The 16,291-nt window shown below is 45.4% G+C and overlaps 1 protein-coding gene across 2 annotated transcripts in view; it reads right to left on the bottom strand.

The window, feature by feature from the left end:
- Positions 1-12,657, bottom strand: part of TNS4 (tensin 4) — a 90,312-nt gene extending 77,655 nt beyond the window's left edge. For both annotated transcript variants that reach the window (XR_013595006.1, XM_078645511.1), the window contains exons 1-2: positions 12,535-12,657; positions 561-1,225 (exon numbers count right to left, since the gene is read on the bottom strand). Coding sequence is in view for 1 of the 2 variants with exons in the window: in XM_078645511.1 (XP_078501637.1) it covers positions 561-1,092 (532 nt within the window). In the remaining variant the exon portion in view is untranslated. The remainder of the gene's footprint in view (positions 1-560; positions 1,226-12,534) is intronic.
- Positions 12,658-16,291: the final 3,634 nt, after the last annotated feature.

Raw genomic sequence — 16,291 nt, 5'->3', positions numbered from 1 at the left:
ACCACTATGTTCTGGCCACTCGATATTTTGTCCATTCTACATTTTGACTTCGATATTTTGGTAATTCTATATTTTGAATTCGATATTTTGTCAGACAGCCTTTAAAATCACTCAAAAAACAAACAAATTTCCGTTTATTTCCATGTTTAAAAGTAAATACAGACAGAAAATTAGATGTTTTTTCTGTCTGTATCTATCTGTAAAAATCAGTAAAAACTGAAACTGAGAGCCTTATTTCTAACCTGTGGAAAGGGGAAAACCTGATCAAGTCTGTGGCTAGAGATCACCAGGCTATCTTAGCAGCATTGAGCTCTACTTCCAGTCAATCTGCTATACAACATATACATTACCAATACCAAAAAATAATGATTCCAAAATGGAATTCAATTTGCTCAAAGCCTAAAACAACAAACAAAAAATGATACATTGCTATTTTCCCATTTTATCATCATACACATTGCAAAAAATGTTTAAAACCTAAATGGAATGTTCTTCTTAATAATAATTTTCTCAAACCTAAAACAACAAACAAAAAATAATGCATTGATATTTTGCCTCACCTGTTACATCGTGAGTGTGTCTGCCTGGCTCGGCTGTCCAGCCGGGAGAATTTGCCGGGGGTGTCTTGACAGGTAATGGTTGAAAAGTGGGGTCCAGTTCTCGAATCAGCTGATTCAAATAATCAATGGATATATCCAGTGTAGGAGATGTGGCGTGTGTGCTCTCATCGGCTTCAGGCTCAGGATTTTTCATTTTCATTGGGCTGGTCTTCTCCATTGTCAAGTATGGGTGCCCACTCTCTTGGACATGTGGCAGATTGCCAGTTTCTTGGAAAACCAGATTGGGACTGGGTGGGAGTTGCGTTGTACTTGAGCTGTGCAGTCCTGCATGGGCTGTGACATGGCTGGTTCCATAGGACTGCCCCTTCAATGGCTGCTCAACCCACCTCTCTGTCGTAAAGTATGTGCATTTTGGAGATCTCGAAAGGTTGCTTGGGCTTCCAGATGGGTGCAAGCCACCATGTTCATCTTGAGATGTAATGCGGACTGACTGCCCAACGTGAAGTACATGACTTGGTATCACTCTGGACATTGTTTATGTGGCTTGTTGGAATAGTCTGTTGTATTTGCGGTGTATTGTATTTTTTCCTGTAGACTACGTGGAGACTTCCAGGCAGCCGATTCAACTACAGACTGCTGCCAACCACCGATTCCTGAAGGATACACTGCAAAGGACGAGATAAGAAGAAATTGAGTTAAAAGTTGATGTTTTGCATATTAAGGTCCAGATTTACAATGACTTTGCACTGCGACAAAGTCACAAAAAGCTACACTAAGACTTGCAAGGGTATTTACTTTCCAGAGCAGAAAGTATTTGTGCTGAATAAGTTTCTTTTTTTCAGTGCAACTAGTGTGTTGTGCTTCTTTGTGCCACTTTTCATCAAGGGTGGATGAATTGGGTGTTACTGGGTAAAGATCTGCACAAGCATCCATAGTTTTAGATGCAAAGTCTGCTCTAAAAAGATAGCCACGCCAGTTGAAGCAGGCACCAACAAGGAGCAATGTTTTCATTTCTCGAAACATTCCACACATTGCACGCACACTTCACTGCAGTGTTTCAGAATTTGTCTAGGCATAAGATTTTGTACTGGAAGGGTATGCTTTTCCTACCCAGCATGCACACACCTCCGTCCCATGGCACAGAGATTAGGCCTGGCACTAAGCAGCCTTATAGTGTGCCAGAGCAGCTGATGACATTTTTTAATAAATACACTAATATCTTCCTCTTGCACAGTACTGCCTGAACTGTGTTGAGGGGAAAAAATTAATCTGTTCGTAAGTTACTGAGCAGACTCGGCTTGACCTCTTGTGAAAAACTCAGCTGTGGCTCCTCCGTGGGGCACTGCTGGGCAGAAAGCGTCAAAAATGAAACAGTAATAGAATAATTTTATTACCAATTCATATTTGACATTTTCGGTTAGCAAATAGAGGGGCAGGGCGGAGCAAGTGCGTCACTGCTGCCAATGATTGGCAGCAGTGAGAAGTGGACACTTAAATTTGTATTGCGCATGTTGTTTTGGCTGGCTACCTTGCTATGGCCAAACCGACATGCGCAATCCAACCCTCTCAAACCCTGTCTTGGACAGCAGGCACAGGCCTACAGTGCCTTTTGGAGCGTGGAGCCAGCCCGCTCCAGCCAATCAAGACATTTTAGAACAGCATCTTGATTGGATGAGAGAGTTGGCTGTAGGCTTTGTGCTCGGAGGACGTGCTGCAGAAAAACCAGGACGTACTGCAGAACATCGAACGGCAGTGTAAGGTGATTTTATTATACGTATATTTATGTTAATGTGTATATTATTGTGCATTGGTTATCTGTATTATGTGTTATATGCATTTGTATATGTGTATGTGTATGTTATATGTATTTGTTATGTGGCTTATTTGCCCCACCCCCAATGGGATTTGCTACCAACCGCCACTTGAAAAACTGCTAATATTTCTCTAGAAGAACCTATCCCCTAACCTCTTGGCCACCCTGAATCAGTAGTGATGAGTACACAACCTTTGAGCCTTTGCTTTCAGGGAAATTGACATCCTGTTCGCAGGAAGAACCACAGAGTACACACTTCCATTCCACATGCAGAGACCGAGATTCAACGCAACACAGGAAATGAATACAACAGAGACCGAAAGAGAGTGCTTATTGGCTGTGCTTGCACAACAGTGCTATGTATGTACTTTAGAGAAAACACAAATACACAGTCAACAAGGACAGTATCCAAATGAGGTTCAGGACCCCTAACATATGTAGCAGAGCGTATGAGTCCTCCCTTCTTGCGCCTAACCCAACTTTAGCACTTTTAAAAAATATATCATTGGTGTGCTTTTAGGTGCCATCTTAACCCGTTTACCGCGGCGGCAATTCCGCTGCGGTGCGGACGTTCTCCTGCGCGGGCGGGGCCGCGTCGACCAACGGGCGTGTACAACACTACCAAGGTAGTGCTCGTGACGGCTGTTGGCCGACGATAGCACTTAAGGGGTTGAGTGTCCCCTAAGACTGTAAAAATCCTTAAATAGAACTCAAGGAATTTCTTTTCACACCTTATTTGTCACCTAAGTGAAAGGCGCAGAAGAAACGGTATAAGATTTGACCCACTGTATCTAATGTTTCTTGTGGGCTTTACACCGTTTTTTTTGTTTGTTTAGAATCTTATATAGCGCGAACTAGACTCGAGAAATCGTGTATCAGAACGCTTTACAAGAGCACCAGTTTCGTTACAGATGGACACATTCATTTTTGTTAGGCACGGTGAGACAAACCCCCAGATGCATCAAGCATCCATTTTGCGATTCCTTATTAGCGAAAAATAAGGATTCTCTAATAAGGAATCGCAAAATGCTATGCATGAAGAAATCGCTAAAAAACTTGCCATTTCTTAATATTCCTTAATTGCGACTCGCAAATTGCGACTCGCAATTAAGGAATACCTACCCATTCATTCCTATGGGCCTAGAGGCCCATAGGAATGAATGGGAAGACATTCTCAATTTGCGATTCGCAATTAGCGAATCGCAAATTGAGAATGCAATTTCAAGGGTGCAGGGGTGTCCAAAGGACACCCTGTTGCACCCCTGAAATTAATCTGTGCACATATGTTGCGCACACACATGCCCTGAGGGCATGTGTGTGCGCAACATGAACCTTTGAAAAATGCACAGAAGTGCATTTTTCAAAGTTTTTGCAAATTACCATGAAGGTCAACTTCATGGTAATTTGCTCCTCCTATTAGCGAAATCGCAATTTTTTTTGCGTTTTTGCATTGCATGTAAGGAATCTCAATTTGGGATTGCTTAAATGCAGTCGCAATTTAAGGAATCTCAATTTAGAGATTCCTTAAATTGCGATTTTTGCATTTGAGATGATGCATCCCAAATGCAAAAATACAGGGCGCAAAGGGGCAGATTCTGAGAATCTGCCCCTTTGCGACCAGATTTTCCTTTCATGCATCTGGGCCTTAGTGATTTCCCCAGAATCACAAGATGTTGAGCGTCATTGCCGAGACTCGAACCTGGTTCCCCAACTTCAAAGTTGACCTCTCTAGCAGTAAGGTTACATCCTGGTTATTTTTAATCCGCTGAATGCATTCATTAGATGAAGTTATTTCTAAGGGAAAGAAGCATTGGCTTATTGTGTGTAAGGGAGGTTGATTTACAAAAAGCACCAATGCTGAGTTAGCTTGCCATGATTTTTAATATGAGAGTAGCGGTACTTTGCATTGACAAAGAGGTACTCTAAAATACGGAGTACTTGCACTTTTATATTTCCATTTCGAATAGTGACACACACAAACAAAAAATGGGAGGTGGGATCTGTTGCATAAATTATCGATCTTTAGATTGAAGTGACACTCGACCACACTGAGTGATCCTGTATAGAATACTATGGCCCTCACTTATGGGGATTTGGCCTAGGACAGTGAAGCAAGTCAGCCAAAGTGAAAGGACAGGAATGTACTGTATTTATGTAATATGGTGCATTCCTGTCCTTTCCCCATACGCTGATGCAGTTTTGGCAGCCTTGCCCCAACGTAGACATCCTTGCACCATGGTGCCGGAAGAATTGTTCTTATGCAGGAAGGGGCACCTTTCAGCACAGAAACAATCCTAAGAGGCGTTTTCCTCTTTCTATGTGTGCTGCAGACTGCAACACACATAGAAAGATGAAAAAAAAACGAGGAGAAAGAAAGTAATTTCTCCACAATACGCCTCACCTCGTAGGCCTAAGGTTTTGGCACTTCCCCATGTTTACATGGTCTTTCTTGTAAATCTGGGGAAATGTTGAAATCCATGGGTGTTGCGTGGGAAAACCCACTGCAATGCCCATGGAATGCCTCCCAAGTGCAGATTGAGGCAACACAATGATTTGCCTCACTCCATATCTATGAGGGCATTCAAAGCTATGCATAGTAGCTTTGCGTGGCCTCATAGAGAAGATTCTGTGATTTGCACCGCCGAATCGTAACAAAAAGAAACGTTCCGGTGGCGCAAAGGGCTCTTAAATATGCCCCTATATCTGTCTAATTTCCCTCTTCTAGCAATGGGCAGTGCTTAGAAACAGGCGAATACACGTAGGAAGCGTTGGAGAAATGGCTGCTCTAGGAATAGAAGGTTGCCATTCTAACAAGAGCAGTGTGCACAGCCTAACTAGACGAGTGGAGAAAGGGAGGGAGAGTGATATGCTGGGGTGGGGCTGGTTAATGAAATCATGTCTAGAAATGACTAACTCACACACCTGTGGGCTGGGTACTGACAGATGTGGCTCTCTGGGAGCTAGAGGCGACAGCTGCAGAAGAGGCGAAGCGCTGCCCTTAAGGGCGCAGGAACATAGCTCACTACTCACTGCACCTACAGACTCGGTGCTGCAGAAATTGCTGCAACACTGAACACTCTGATTGGTCTCCAGTTCTGCATTTGTTCTCATGCCACAGTTACTCAAGGCTACTGAGTGTGTCATTTAACTATTTCTCTTGCGAGACCTCAAATGGTTAATCTCTCAGCCCTTGCAGTGATATGATCTCAAGTGTAGCCCTAATCTAGGTTGTGTCACAAACGAGGCTGCAACTTCTCATCCCAGGATCCCAAGTTCTGGAACGCCTGCCCAGCTCTGCAAATCATGGCCTAAGCCTGTATCTGTAATGACGACTCTGATAACCAACGTCTGAGAAGAAGGCCTGGACATCGTGGGGCCACGGTCCAGAAGCATCGAACACAGTTATTGTAGATGTCAAGCAGGAAGTGCGGAAGTAGGTAGAGAAACATGTGCATACGTTAAGATGCGATCTTTTCTCCATTCGGGACACGGCGAATTATTCGAACGGGCGGCCAAGACCTATGGTGGGACCCTCCTCAAGTTATCAAGCTTTTGGGAATAAGCCAGTTATTCTGTTGTAGAGAGAACGGAAATAGACTTGATTACTAATAACGATAATAACGACTGGTTATTATACGGTCTATATTTGGAACTGCCAACTGTGATACCATTGTGACAACATTGGGACAAGTTAAATACAGCGGATCTGTTTTCTCACTTCAATAGCCCTGACGAAGTTCAATGTGAACGAAACGCGTTGGCTGAGGAGTCTGTTTTTATGAGAAGCAATAAAATAAAATAAGTTTTTGAAATAATATCTGGAGCTTTCGAGTACTCTTTTTGGTGCACCATCCCTATATACATGTACGTTAAGACAGTACTTCACACGAGAATAGCAAGATGGCGGCGTATTATTCTCGAGTAGATAGTGGAGTGGGAATATGGGGTTATAAGGTCACCTTAATTTGTAGGAGGTGGTTCTTGAGTTCTTTAGAAGATGTGCATGAAGGTGACCTCTGAGATCCAGAGGAGGGTGTGTGAGTGGGCAAGAGGGCCAGGAGGCAAAACACCATAACCAGGACTTTCCCAGTGGTCGCTTTGGGGTCCACTGCACAGGTGGTAGGTGGAATGGGAGGAGGTTTGTGGAAGGCATGATAAGGAAAGGTGATTATTGGATTTATAAATAAGGAGGGGGAACCTGTAGCCAGGCATCCTGGGTTCAGTATGAGCTCATGAGAGTGTTCTTAAGAGGCTGAAGATGCTGCTGAAGGCACAGGTTAAGACCTTTTTGGATCTACCTGAATATCCTGGGAACTCAATGAGTAGGCTGACAGAGTACTGAGGTCTGCAGAGGAATAGCGTACTAATGTGTGTCCTGTGGTGTGAGTGGAAGTGGATCAGCCACATTCTAAAGGCAACTGAAGACAGACTCCAGGTGAGGTGAGGCAAGAGTGGATCTTCTGAATTCTAACAACAATAAAAGACATACTCCTTTTAATGTGAGGCAAGAGTGAATCTGCTGGATAATAATGACTAATGAATACTTCAAAATTGAGCGAAGAGTGGATAATCCACATTCTAAAGACAACTGAAGACATACACCTTCTAGGTGGAGTCAACGGTAGAGACTCCTGGTTCTAAAGATTACTTAAGTCGTGCCCCTTCTAATGCGAGGCAATAATGGGTCTTCCTGAGTTTAAAGACAACTGAAGACATACTCCTAAATTGTTAACAGAGCAGATTGTCCAAGTTCTAAAAACAACTGAAGAAATACTCCTATGAAGTTGTTGCAAGAGTGGGTCTTCCGGATTCTGAAAACAACTGGCCTCATACTCTTTTTCAGTCAGCTACATGGAACCTACCAACCACCAAACAGTGCCCAAAGGCAGTTTGTTTGGCTGTGAAGCACTATGTAAATTTGGACGAATAACCTACTTATATGCGGCTACATAGTCATCATCTTTATGATGTCTCCCTAAAGTTACACAGATACATAAATGAATTAAACTATGATGAACACAGGAGAGAGAAACTCCAAGAACAGAACATCTTCTGAGCCTAAGTAGTTGCTCCCAGGGTGTACCAGGCATGGTACAAGCTAACACAACAAACTGTTGCCATGATTACCTTAATACAAAACACCCAAAGCAAGACACAGCATGGACAAAAAAGAGCAAGTTATTAAAAAGTACAGAACAGACATCTGCAACTAAACTGAATGGAATGAGGGTGGAGGCCTGGGGGAAAAAGGGGAGTGTGTTGCAGCTGTACTTGAAGTCTACGAGCTATAAAAACAGTAATAGTGCAAGGTATGGGATCTCTGGTCCAATGGGAGCGTAGTCCATTCTCGGAATTACAGAGAAGGTTTTAATGGCAACTACGGAGACCTTCTGCTATTTGCAAGTTCGACACAGTCTTCGGGCAGTGATCCACCAGGGGGAGGTCCTTCTAGAGTCATCGCCATTAGAGGATAGACTGTTACGCAGCAACATGAGGTGCAACGCGATCTCCCTCATTAAAAAAAAGTTGATTAATAATTTCTCAGATCCGCTCCTTCCCTTGGGATACAGATCTGGCTGGCCTGGCTGATGAAGACTGGCCTGAGGATTTAGCCTCCCCCAGAGAGGTGGGGCCAGAGTAGACTCTCGACTCGTCCAGCTTATAATACTGCACAGGTTTTATTAATCTCGCAATTCCTTGGTTAAGATGGGCAGAGTGCCTGATCCAACTTGTAGGCAGGGTGGGCAAGAAGGATCCTTTTTCCATATCATCTAGGAGTGTGCCGCAATCCAGACTGACTGGGGATCTGTGGTAGCGTGTTTGAGTAGTGTTTGTGGCGTCTTCTTAATGTTTAGGACGGCAGCGATTTAAGTCATATGGAGCAAATCTGAGTAGCCCTGAGCATGGTCATCGCTAAACATAATTTAGCCCGTCTACGGGGGGCGGAAACCGCACCACGCCTCAGAGACTGGAAAAGAGACATGCACTGGTGTATGGTGGCGGAGAGGGTGATTTATGAAAGCGATGGCTGCCCCAATGAGTGGGAAAGGAGCTGGGATAAATGGAATGTCTACCGGGGAAGTCCGTGTGCCACCCCCCTAGTGATATCTAGGGCCGAGAATACCAGCTATACGGCCTTTGACTTACACAAGGATGAGACCATTATAACATCGGAAGGGAGCCTGTTCAGGGATGGATTACACCTTATGCACTTACTATACTGATGCATAATTCTTGTGACGTACCTGCCTGCTTTTGTTTGAATGTGTGCCCAATAAAAAGATGTTATAAAAAAATAAGAATAAAATTAGTGAGCTGTTAACTGCACTTTCTTACCTGCTGTGTCTCTCTCCCACCCCATGCCATATAAAATATGTATCGCACTACAAAACACCTCATGCTACTTACTACCTGTTGAAACTTAAATCATGTCCTAAACGTTCTTTGTGTCACGCTAGTGACCCCTTGTACACGAAAGATTCGTAAGAAACCCCACCACGACAACTTTATTTTGCATTTTTGTTTGTGTTTTTGTAATGCTGTTGGGTTTTATTGGCTCCACTGGCAACCACATGTTCCACCATCCTCCCCCAAGGACAATCCCTGGCTGTCATTCCATCACAGTAAGGACTGTTCGTAGCCTGACGTCACCAGGAAGCATGGAGAGAGCTCACATGGGAGCAGAAGTGACGTCACACTGGGTAGCTGCACTCATCGCAGCGACATCACACTGATGGGTCCACTTTCATTACCGCGACTTAACAATGGGGAGAGGCCATTATGATAGTGACGCAGACAACATGGTCACCCAGACGTATGGTGCCGCATACGTAGAACTGCCCTTGTGACATCACACCGAGGGAACTGAGCGCGCATGTGACGTCAGACGAGATGTGCGTAATCGGCTTTTCCGCAGTAATGCCCACACACACAGGGGCCCTGTGTGTGCTACTCTGATAGCACCACAAGGGGTTGTATTTGTGATACCATAGCTACACCAGCGCTGCTGTCGTGCCGCAGTGACAACCGTCACTTAACGCCTCGTCATGGGCAGCACGCGAAACCCCCGGGAGGCTGCGACTGGCACGGAGACCTGGGTGGGAGTTCCACGCGCAACTGTGACGTCAAAACAGGGGAGGTGAGCTTCCAAGATAAGATCAGCAGACAGATATATTACACTCAAGGAGCATTCCTCGCATACTCCTGTGGGTAAAATACATATTTGGGAGTCGATGCTATGAAAAACTATTTACGCTAACTTTCAAAATAATAGTCGAGGTATGTCAAACATGACTGCAGTGCATAGCACTAAACTTTCTGCTGCCCTTGTCTGGCTGAGAGAGAAGATGGGGCCTCCCCTGCGTCCCGGACCCCAGCCGCAGGGCAGATTATCCAGTCTCCGTGTGCAGTGCGCGCGCGTCTCCTTCATACAAAGCTGCTGCAGTGTCAAGTGTGGTTAGGTCATGGTCGTCTGAAGAGTGCGTGGCCGAGTCAGAACATGCCCACCGGGTGTTGCTTTGATTAAAACACCTTGAGTTAGAAGCGACACGTTATTTGTAGTGCTTAGAAACGGCAGGCGCGCAGTACGAAGTACTATGTGAATTTTTTTATGTTATATTTGTAGTAGTTGACCATCAGATAGAAATATTAGGCACAGAAAATGCGCTAAGGTTTGCTAATAAGCAACTGGGTTATAAAATGCCCGCATGGCACTCGTCCAGGATAAGTCTGTTAATCAGACATTGTCCCATGAAATGACCATGAAATGCACAGAAGCATGAAATCACCTTTTGCCCCTGTGCCAAGATAGTCATGAGGCGACATGCCCGTCAGACTCCAGGATATGGCGTTCCCATCATATACATAACAATTAACAGCCATTCCCATCAGATATACAGCCTTGGAATATACTATGAAACGCCCATCTTGAGCTGTGGGCTCGTATTTGGGAAAACAGGCGGGAGGCGCCGGTGCAGACAGGCAGGTGGACTTCTCTGACGCAACACACCCTCGAAAATAGATCTGTTCGTGCCTCCTCTTCGGGCCATGGTCCAGGTGCACTGTGCAAGGAGTAAACATGCCAAGGGATACTGTGCACCGAGGTAAGCAAACTTTTGGGTAACATTTAGGGCCACATTTGGATGGCGGGCGGGCTTTGCCCGGCCGCCACCCTATCGGAAAACGGGACCGCCCGCCTTAAGGGCGGGGGTCCCGGGGGTGCTATTAGGATGTGCCCGCCACAGTGGCGAGCACATCCTGTATTTTCAGCATTGTGGCGGGCGGTGCTCTCTGCACCGCCCGCCATAATGCTGAAAATGCATTGCAGCATTTGTGCCTGCCACTTTCATTATGCAAATGCAGGGGGGTACCATAGGTACCCCCGTGTGCACCCCCCAACTGTGCTTCACTCTGGGGGCCCGCAGCTTCACTCTGGGGGCCCGCAGGGGGCCCCCAGAGTGAAGTTCGCCTGCCTTTCCGTGGCGGCATTGCCGCCACGGAAAGGCATTGAAAAATGGCCATTATAATATGGCTGGCGGTGTCTGATAGACACCGCCACCATGTTACCCTTTTTCCGCCCCGTCCGCAAGGCGACCGGGGCGGAAAACAGGCGGGCGGTGTTTCCCACCGCTGCGGTCCCCTCCGCCATCGTAATATGGTGGGGGGGAATGCAGGGAAGGATGTCGGGCGGATTGCCTCCGCCAGGCTGGCGGTAGCCACCTCCAACCTGGCGGAGGCAATCCACCCGACATCCTAATGACCCCCCTTAATGTTCAACCGCTGTCAAGCAAAATGTAACTGCACCCATAACTGCACAGTGCATTGCCACTTCAGAAACACCAGCGGGGCCGAGGTAGGGGACGAGTAGTTAAATAGATGGGACGGAGAGAGTAACTTTATGAAGGGGAGACATAGTAAAACTAAGAATTTGCAGAGGGTAACACAGAGCAGGGGACCTAGGCCAACACCGAGGAATGCAAATACAGTAAAACTGAGAAAGAGCAGGTAGGGTAACATTGAGGTGGACAAAGAGAGTAACAATGAGATGGAGCAGACAGAGTAACATTGAGGTGGGCAGAGAAGAGTAGCATAGAGAAGAGACAAATAGAGTAACAATGAAAAGGGGCAGATAGAGTAACACTAATAATTTGCAGAGAGGGTAACACATTGTAGTGTGGACAGGACAACAGTGAAGAGACAAAATATAGTAACGCTGAGAAAGGGGGCTAGAGTAATAAAGGGAGAAGCCGATAGAGTAACATTGAGAAGCAGAAAGAATAGCATAAAGAAGGGACGCAGAGAGTGACATAAAGAAGGGGCAGATAGAGTAACTAGAGAATGAGCAGATAGAGTAAAAATAATAAGTGGCAGATGGAGTACCAACCTGTGAGTGGATAGGGTAACACTGAGGAAAGAACACAGAGTAACACTGGAAAAGGGCAGATATGATAACACTGTGGAGAGGCAGGCAGTGGCAATGTACCGAGGCGGATATGACGCAGTGAGTAGGGCAGAAATGGTAACAATGAGTTGGGGAAGATATTGTAAGAGTGAGCTGGGGCAGTTATTGCAAGAGTGTGCAGGGCAGATATGGTGACACATGGGACGGGCAGGCAGCGTAGCAATGAGCAGGGCAGGTATGGTAAAACAGAGCAGGGCAGGTAAGGTATGGTTACAGTGATCAGGAACTGGCAAGATAACCATGATTCATCGACAGTGAGAAGCAAATAGAGTAACCCTGCAAAGGGGTAAATAGAGTAACACTGAAAAGGGTAGATAGAGTGACTTTGAGAAGGGGCAGATAGAGTAGCACAGAGATTGAGCACCAGATGTAACACCGAGATGGGGAGATAATATCACTGAACTGTAGCCTATGCACATTCCTGGTTGTCGCATATACTTAGAATACAACCTCTGGATGTGCTTTAATGTTTTCAAACACACACTTACCTCGCACCCACGTACATATGACACAAATCTACACTTTCACAAATACACGTATGAAATACACGGTAAACTACTACATGGTGTGCACGTGCGTACATATATACACTTTGCACCAGTGTTCCAACGATCAAGCTGAACATGCCCAATGATGAATAAAGCAGTTACAGCTGCGCAAACATACACACATGCACTAAAGAGAACGGAAGATAAACTCACCCCTGGTAGATACAGGATGTCTTCTCACCTCTGCTTGCTGTCTTACTAGCTGACTGGTTTCTGGCTGCCTGCAGCTGTCTTTGGAACCTTCAGTGTGCATGGGGAGGCTAAAACAGGCGCGAGCAAGGTGAGCTGGGACGTTTAGGCCACGCCCCTCCGAATGGAGCTGCGCCCTCCGCCCTAGAGCCTCGCCCCCTCTCTTCCCACGCGCCAGTGACGCGAGGCACGCATCGGACCCTGCAGTCACGGAGATCCCAGACAAGCCCCTTCCTCTGCCCTCAGGGCTGGGTTTCCCGGACATTGGGGGCGTGTCTTGGATACAGGTGGTGGGAGTAGGTTGGAAACGGAAGTTATCTGACAACATTTAAAAGTGGCAACATTTGCCGCCTGGCAACGTGCAGGAAACACCTCGTGTAAAAGTCTGGTATAGACCCGCCTTGCTATGCCAAAACTCGACTGATCTCTCGTCTAGGTACGGTTGTCACTTTTTGGTTGTTGTGAAAAACATATATTTGCTTACGTTTCCCTGTTCTGAAACAAATTGAAGCTGGTAGATGAAAAACAATTCATGTAAAATGATCTGAATTTTATAGTAGCAATTATCCCTGTTTAAAAATCATTCTGAAACGAGTTAGAGAGCTTTCTTATACTTTTTAAATTATATCTTATGTGTTTTTTAACATTTAAGTTTCAGAAGGGAAAAACACTAGATTACACTGCCTTTAAATATTTTTATCAGCCTGGACTTAAAAATACTGGCATGGCTGGTACAAATAGGCAAGTGGCAATGGCAAGTTTTGTGCTAGGTTTGGTAAGGGTGACCAACCGTCCGTAAATTTTACAGACCGTCCGTTATTTTAGTTTATTTATTTATGCAATTTTATATAGCGCTGAATTTACCCAAAGGTGTCAGAGCGCTTTACAATAGAACCGAGTACGTTACATGAGGAGATTTACGAACATACATGTTACTGATACAAACGGGATAGTTGAAAAAGTAAATTAAAATAAGAGGTGGCAGTCACAGCAACAAAACAAAACAAAAAAACATTGGTGTTAGGTTAGTACAGGCATAGAAAACATATTTACAGCATTGTAAGAACTTAGAACATCGGGAAAATGCCAAGCGCCCTTGAGGGACATGAAAAGGGATGTATTAATTTTGGACGTGTCTTTGGAAGAGAATAGATTTGAGGTCTGTTTTGAAAGTTTGGGTAGACGTGGTGGTACGGAGAAATGGAGGAAGCAAGTTCCAGATTCTAACTGCGTTGCCTGAGAAGGATTGAGCCGTCGATCTTTCTATTTTGAACATAGGGAGCTCAAGCAGTAAGTGTTCAGCATTACGTGAAGGTCTAGAGCCTCCAGAGATTTTAAGTTTATTCACCAGTTATCAAGGGGAGGAAGTGTGTAAAGCTTTGTGGGTGATACATACAGTCTTGTAGATTGACCTTGCTTCAATGGAGAACCATTGAAGAGAAAACAACAGTAGGGGTGTGGTGTGATAATTTTTTTGCAAAAAGAACATTTGATGGACAGAATGCAGAACAATGTCATACATTCACCCCAGTACAGAGACCTGGGCCTAAATCCATCGTTTTTTTGCTCACCATGCCATTCCAGTTTGGACTCAGCCATATGCAAAGCAGTCTAGACCCTGCGCCCAATGGGAAAAGTCCAGCCCGAACTGCCAGGCCAGGTCGTCCCTGGACTGGAAACAAGCATCCTAGGACGGGTTTCAGGCTTTCAGCCATCATCAGCAAGGATAGCTTGGTTCCAGTGGCATGGAGAGCACCGGACCCACGTCTGGGCATACGCGTCCCACTCAGGGTGATAAATGCAAAAAGAACAATTGATGGACGGAATGCAGAACAATGTCATATATTCACCCCAGTACAGAGATCTGGGCCTAAATCCATCGTTTTTTTGCTCACCATGCCATTCCAGTTTGGACCCAGCCATATGCAAATCAGTATTGACCCTGCGCCCGATGGGAACAGTCAAACCCGAACTGCCAGGCCAGGTCCTCCCTGGACTGGAAACAAACATCCTAGGACCGGTTTCGGGTTTTCAGCCCTCAACAGCCAGGATAGCTTGAATCCAGTGACATGGAGAGCACGGGACCCACGTCTGGGCATACCCGTCCCACTCGGGATGACAAATGCAAAAAGAACAATTGATGGACAGAATACAGAACAATGTCATACATTCACCCCAGTACAGAGATCTGGGTCTAAATCCATTGTTTTTTTGATCACAATGCCATTCCAGTTGGACCCAGCCATATGCAAATCAGTCTTGACCCTGCGCCCATTGGGAACAGTCCCGTCTGAACTGCCAGGCCAGGTCCTCCCTGGACTGGAAAATAAGCATCCTAGGACCGGTTTGGGGCTTTCAGCCCTCATCAGCCAGGATAGCTTGAATCCAGTGGCATGGAGAGCACAGGACCAACGTCTGGCCCAAAAAAATACGAGCCGCTGAATGGAGTACGGATTTTAGAGTGGAGAGGTGGGATTTGGGGAGGCCAGCAAGGAGATAATTGCAATAGTCAAATCTAGAGAGAACCAGATTGGACCAAGGTTTCTAGGTCTTTCTCCGTAAAGAAACATCAAATCCCAGAGAGACAGTGCAGTTGGTAACCTGCATTCTTTGCAATGGAATTGATGTGGGAGTGTAGACTTGGACGTATTAATTGGTGTATTTGGGCGCACTGCAGTGTAGTAAATGATTAAAGTCTATGTGGGGCTCCAGGGTATCGCCCTCCGACTGGGGGCGTAACAAATGCACAAGGTCGCACTGCTCGGATAGTGAGAAGTGTCCCCCGGGCTCCTTCAATGTCCTTATATTAAGGTTTCACCAGTAAATATAATGAAGAAAATGCGAAGATTTGATGCGGAAATGCTTATGTTTTAATCCATCTTGTTATATTCACAAGAGTATCTTTAGTTTAAACAAGATCCTTCGATTGTACAATGTGCACTCAAACAATCCCAATGCATTTCGGCATATCACAAAAATGCCTTCATCTGGGGAATTGGTTTTCTGTCAATAAAGAGAAACAAAATGTGTATAAGAAGTAATGTATGCAAACGCGATCGTTATTAGACTGACAGAAGTGACAAGAAATGGAAAGGTGCTTGAAGATGTACCTTTGGTAAAAGGTCCGTGAAAGGCAGTGAAAAGTTGAACTTTTAAAACGGGTGCTTGAATTTCAGTGCTTGAGTTCGTGGCTAGTTAGAAAAGCGGCAGTGAAATAATGGCGGCTGGGGGACCGAGAAAAAATGTAAGCACAACTCTGAAAAGATTGTCAAAAAGTGATGGGTGCGTTAGTTAGGGCTTTTAGAGGTGATAGGGATAACGTTCCTGAATGAGGGTGTCAGGGTAGAATATGACTGATGTTTAGTTTGGGAAGAGGAGATGGTCCAATTGTGCAAATATTAGACTTAATTGTAGAGGAGAGGGGGATGGTGTTAGGAGTCTGGTAACTACCCAATACATTAGAGATGTCTGAAGGTGACAGATTGTGTGAGGCTATTTTGGGGCACGGGAGCAAGGTACCCCTCTAGAGGTTGGGGAAGAGAGTACCTGCCAGGGGGATTTGGTTGTAGGGAAAGGTGGATATCTTAGTACTTAGGAGTGAGATGGTATCTCCAAGCTGGGAGATAGAGGAGATGAGAAATCCTAGTTTGTTTTCTAAGGAGAGAAGGGCTGAACACGGAATGTTAGGTGGCTCAATAGGTTCCGGAGGGAGTGCAATTGG

Source organism: Lissotriton helveticus, chromosome 5_1 (genome assembly GCF_964261635.1).
Source record: "Lissotriton helveticus chromosome 5_1, aLisHel1.1, whole genome shotgun sequence".
In the NCBI taxonomy this organism is placed as follows: Eukaryota; Metazoa; Chordata; class Amphibia; order Caudata; family Salamandridae; genus Lissotriton; species Lissotriton helveticus.
Note: the sequence above shows the minus strand (reverse complement) of the source record. Positions and strands in the feature narration are given on the sequence as shown.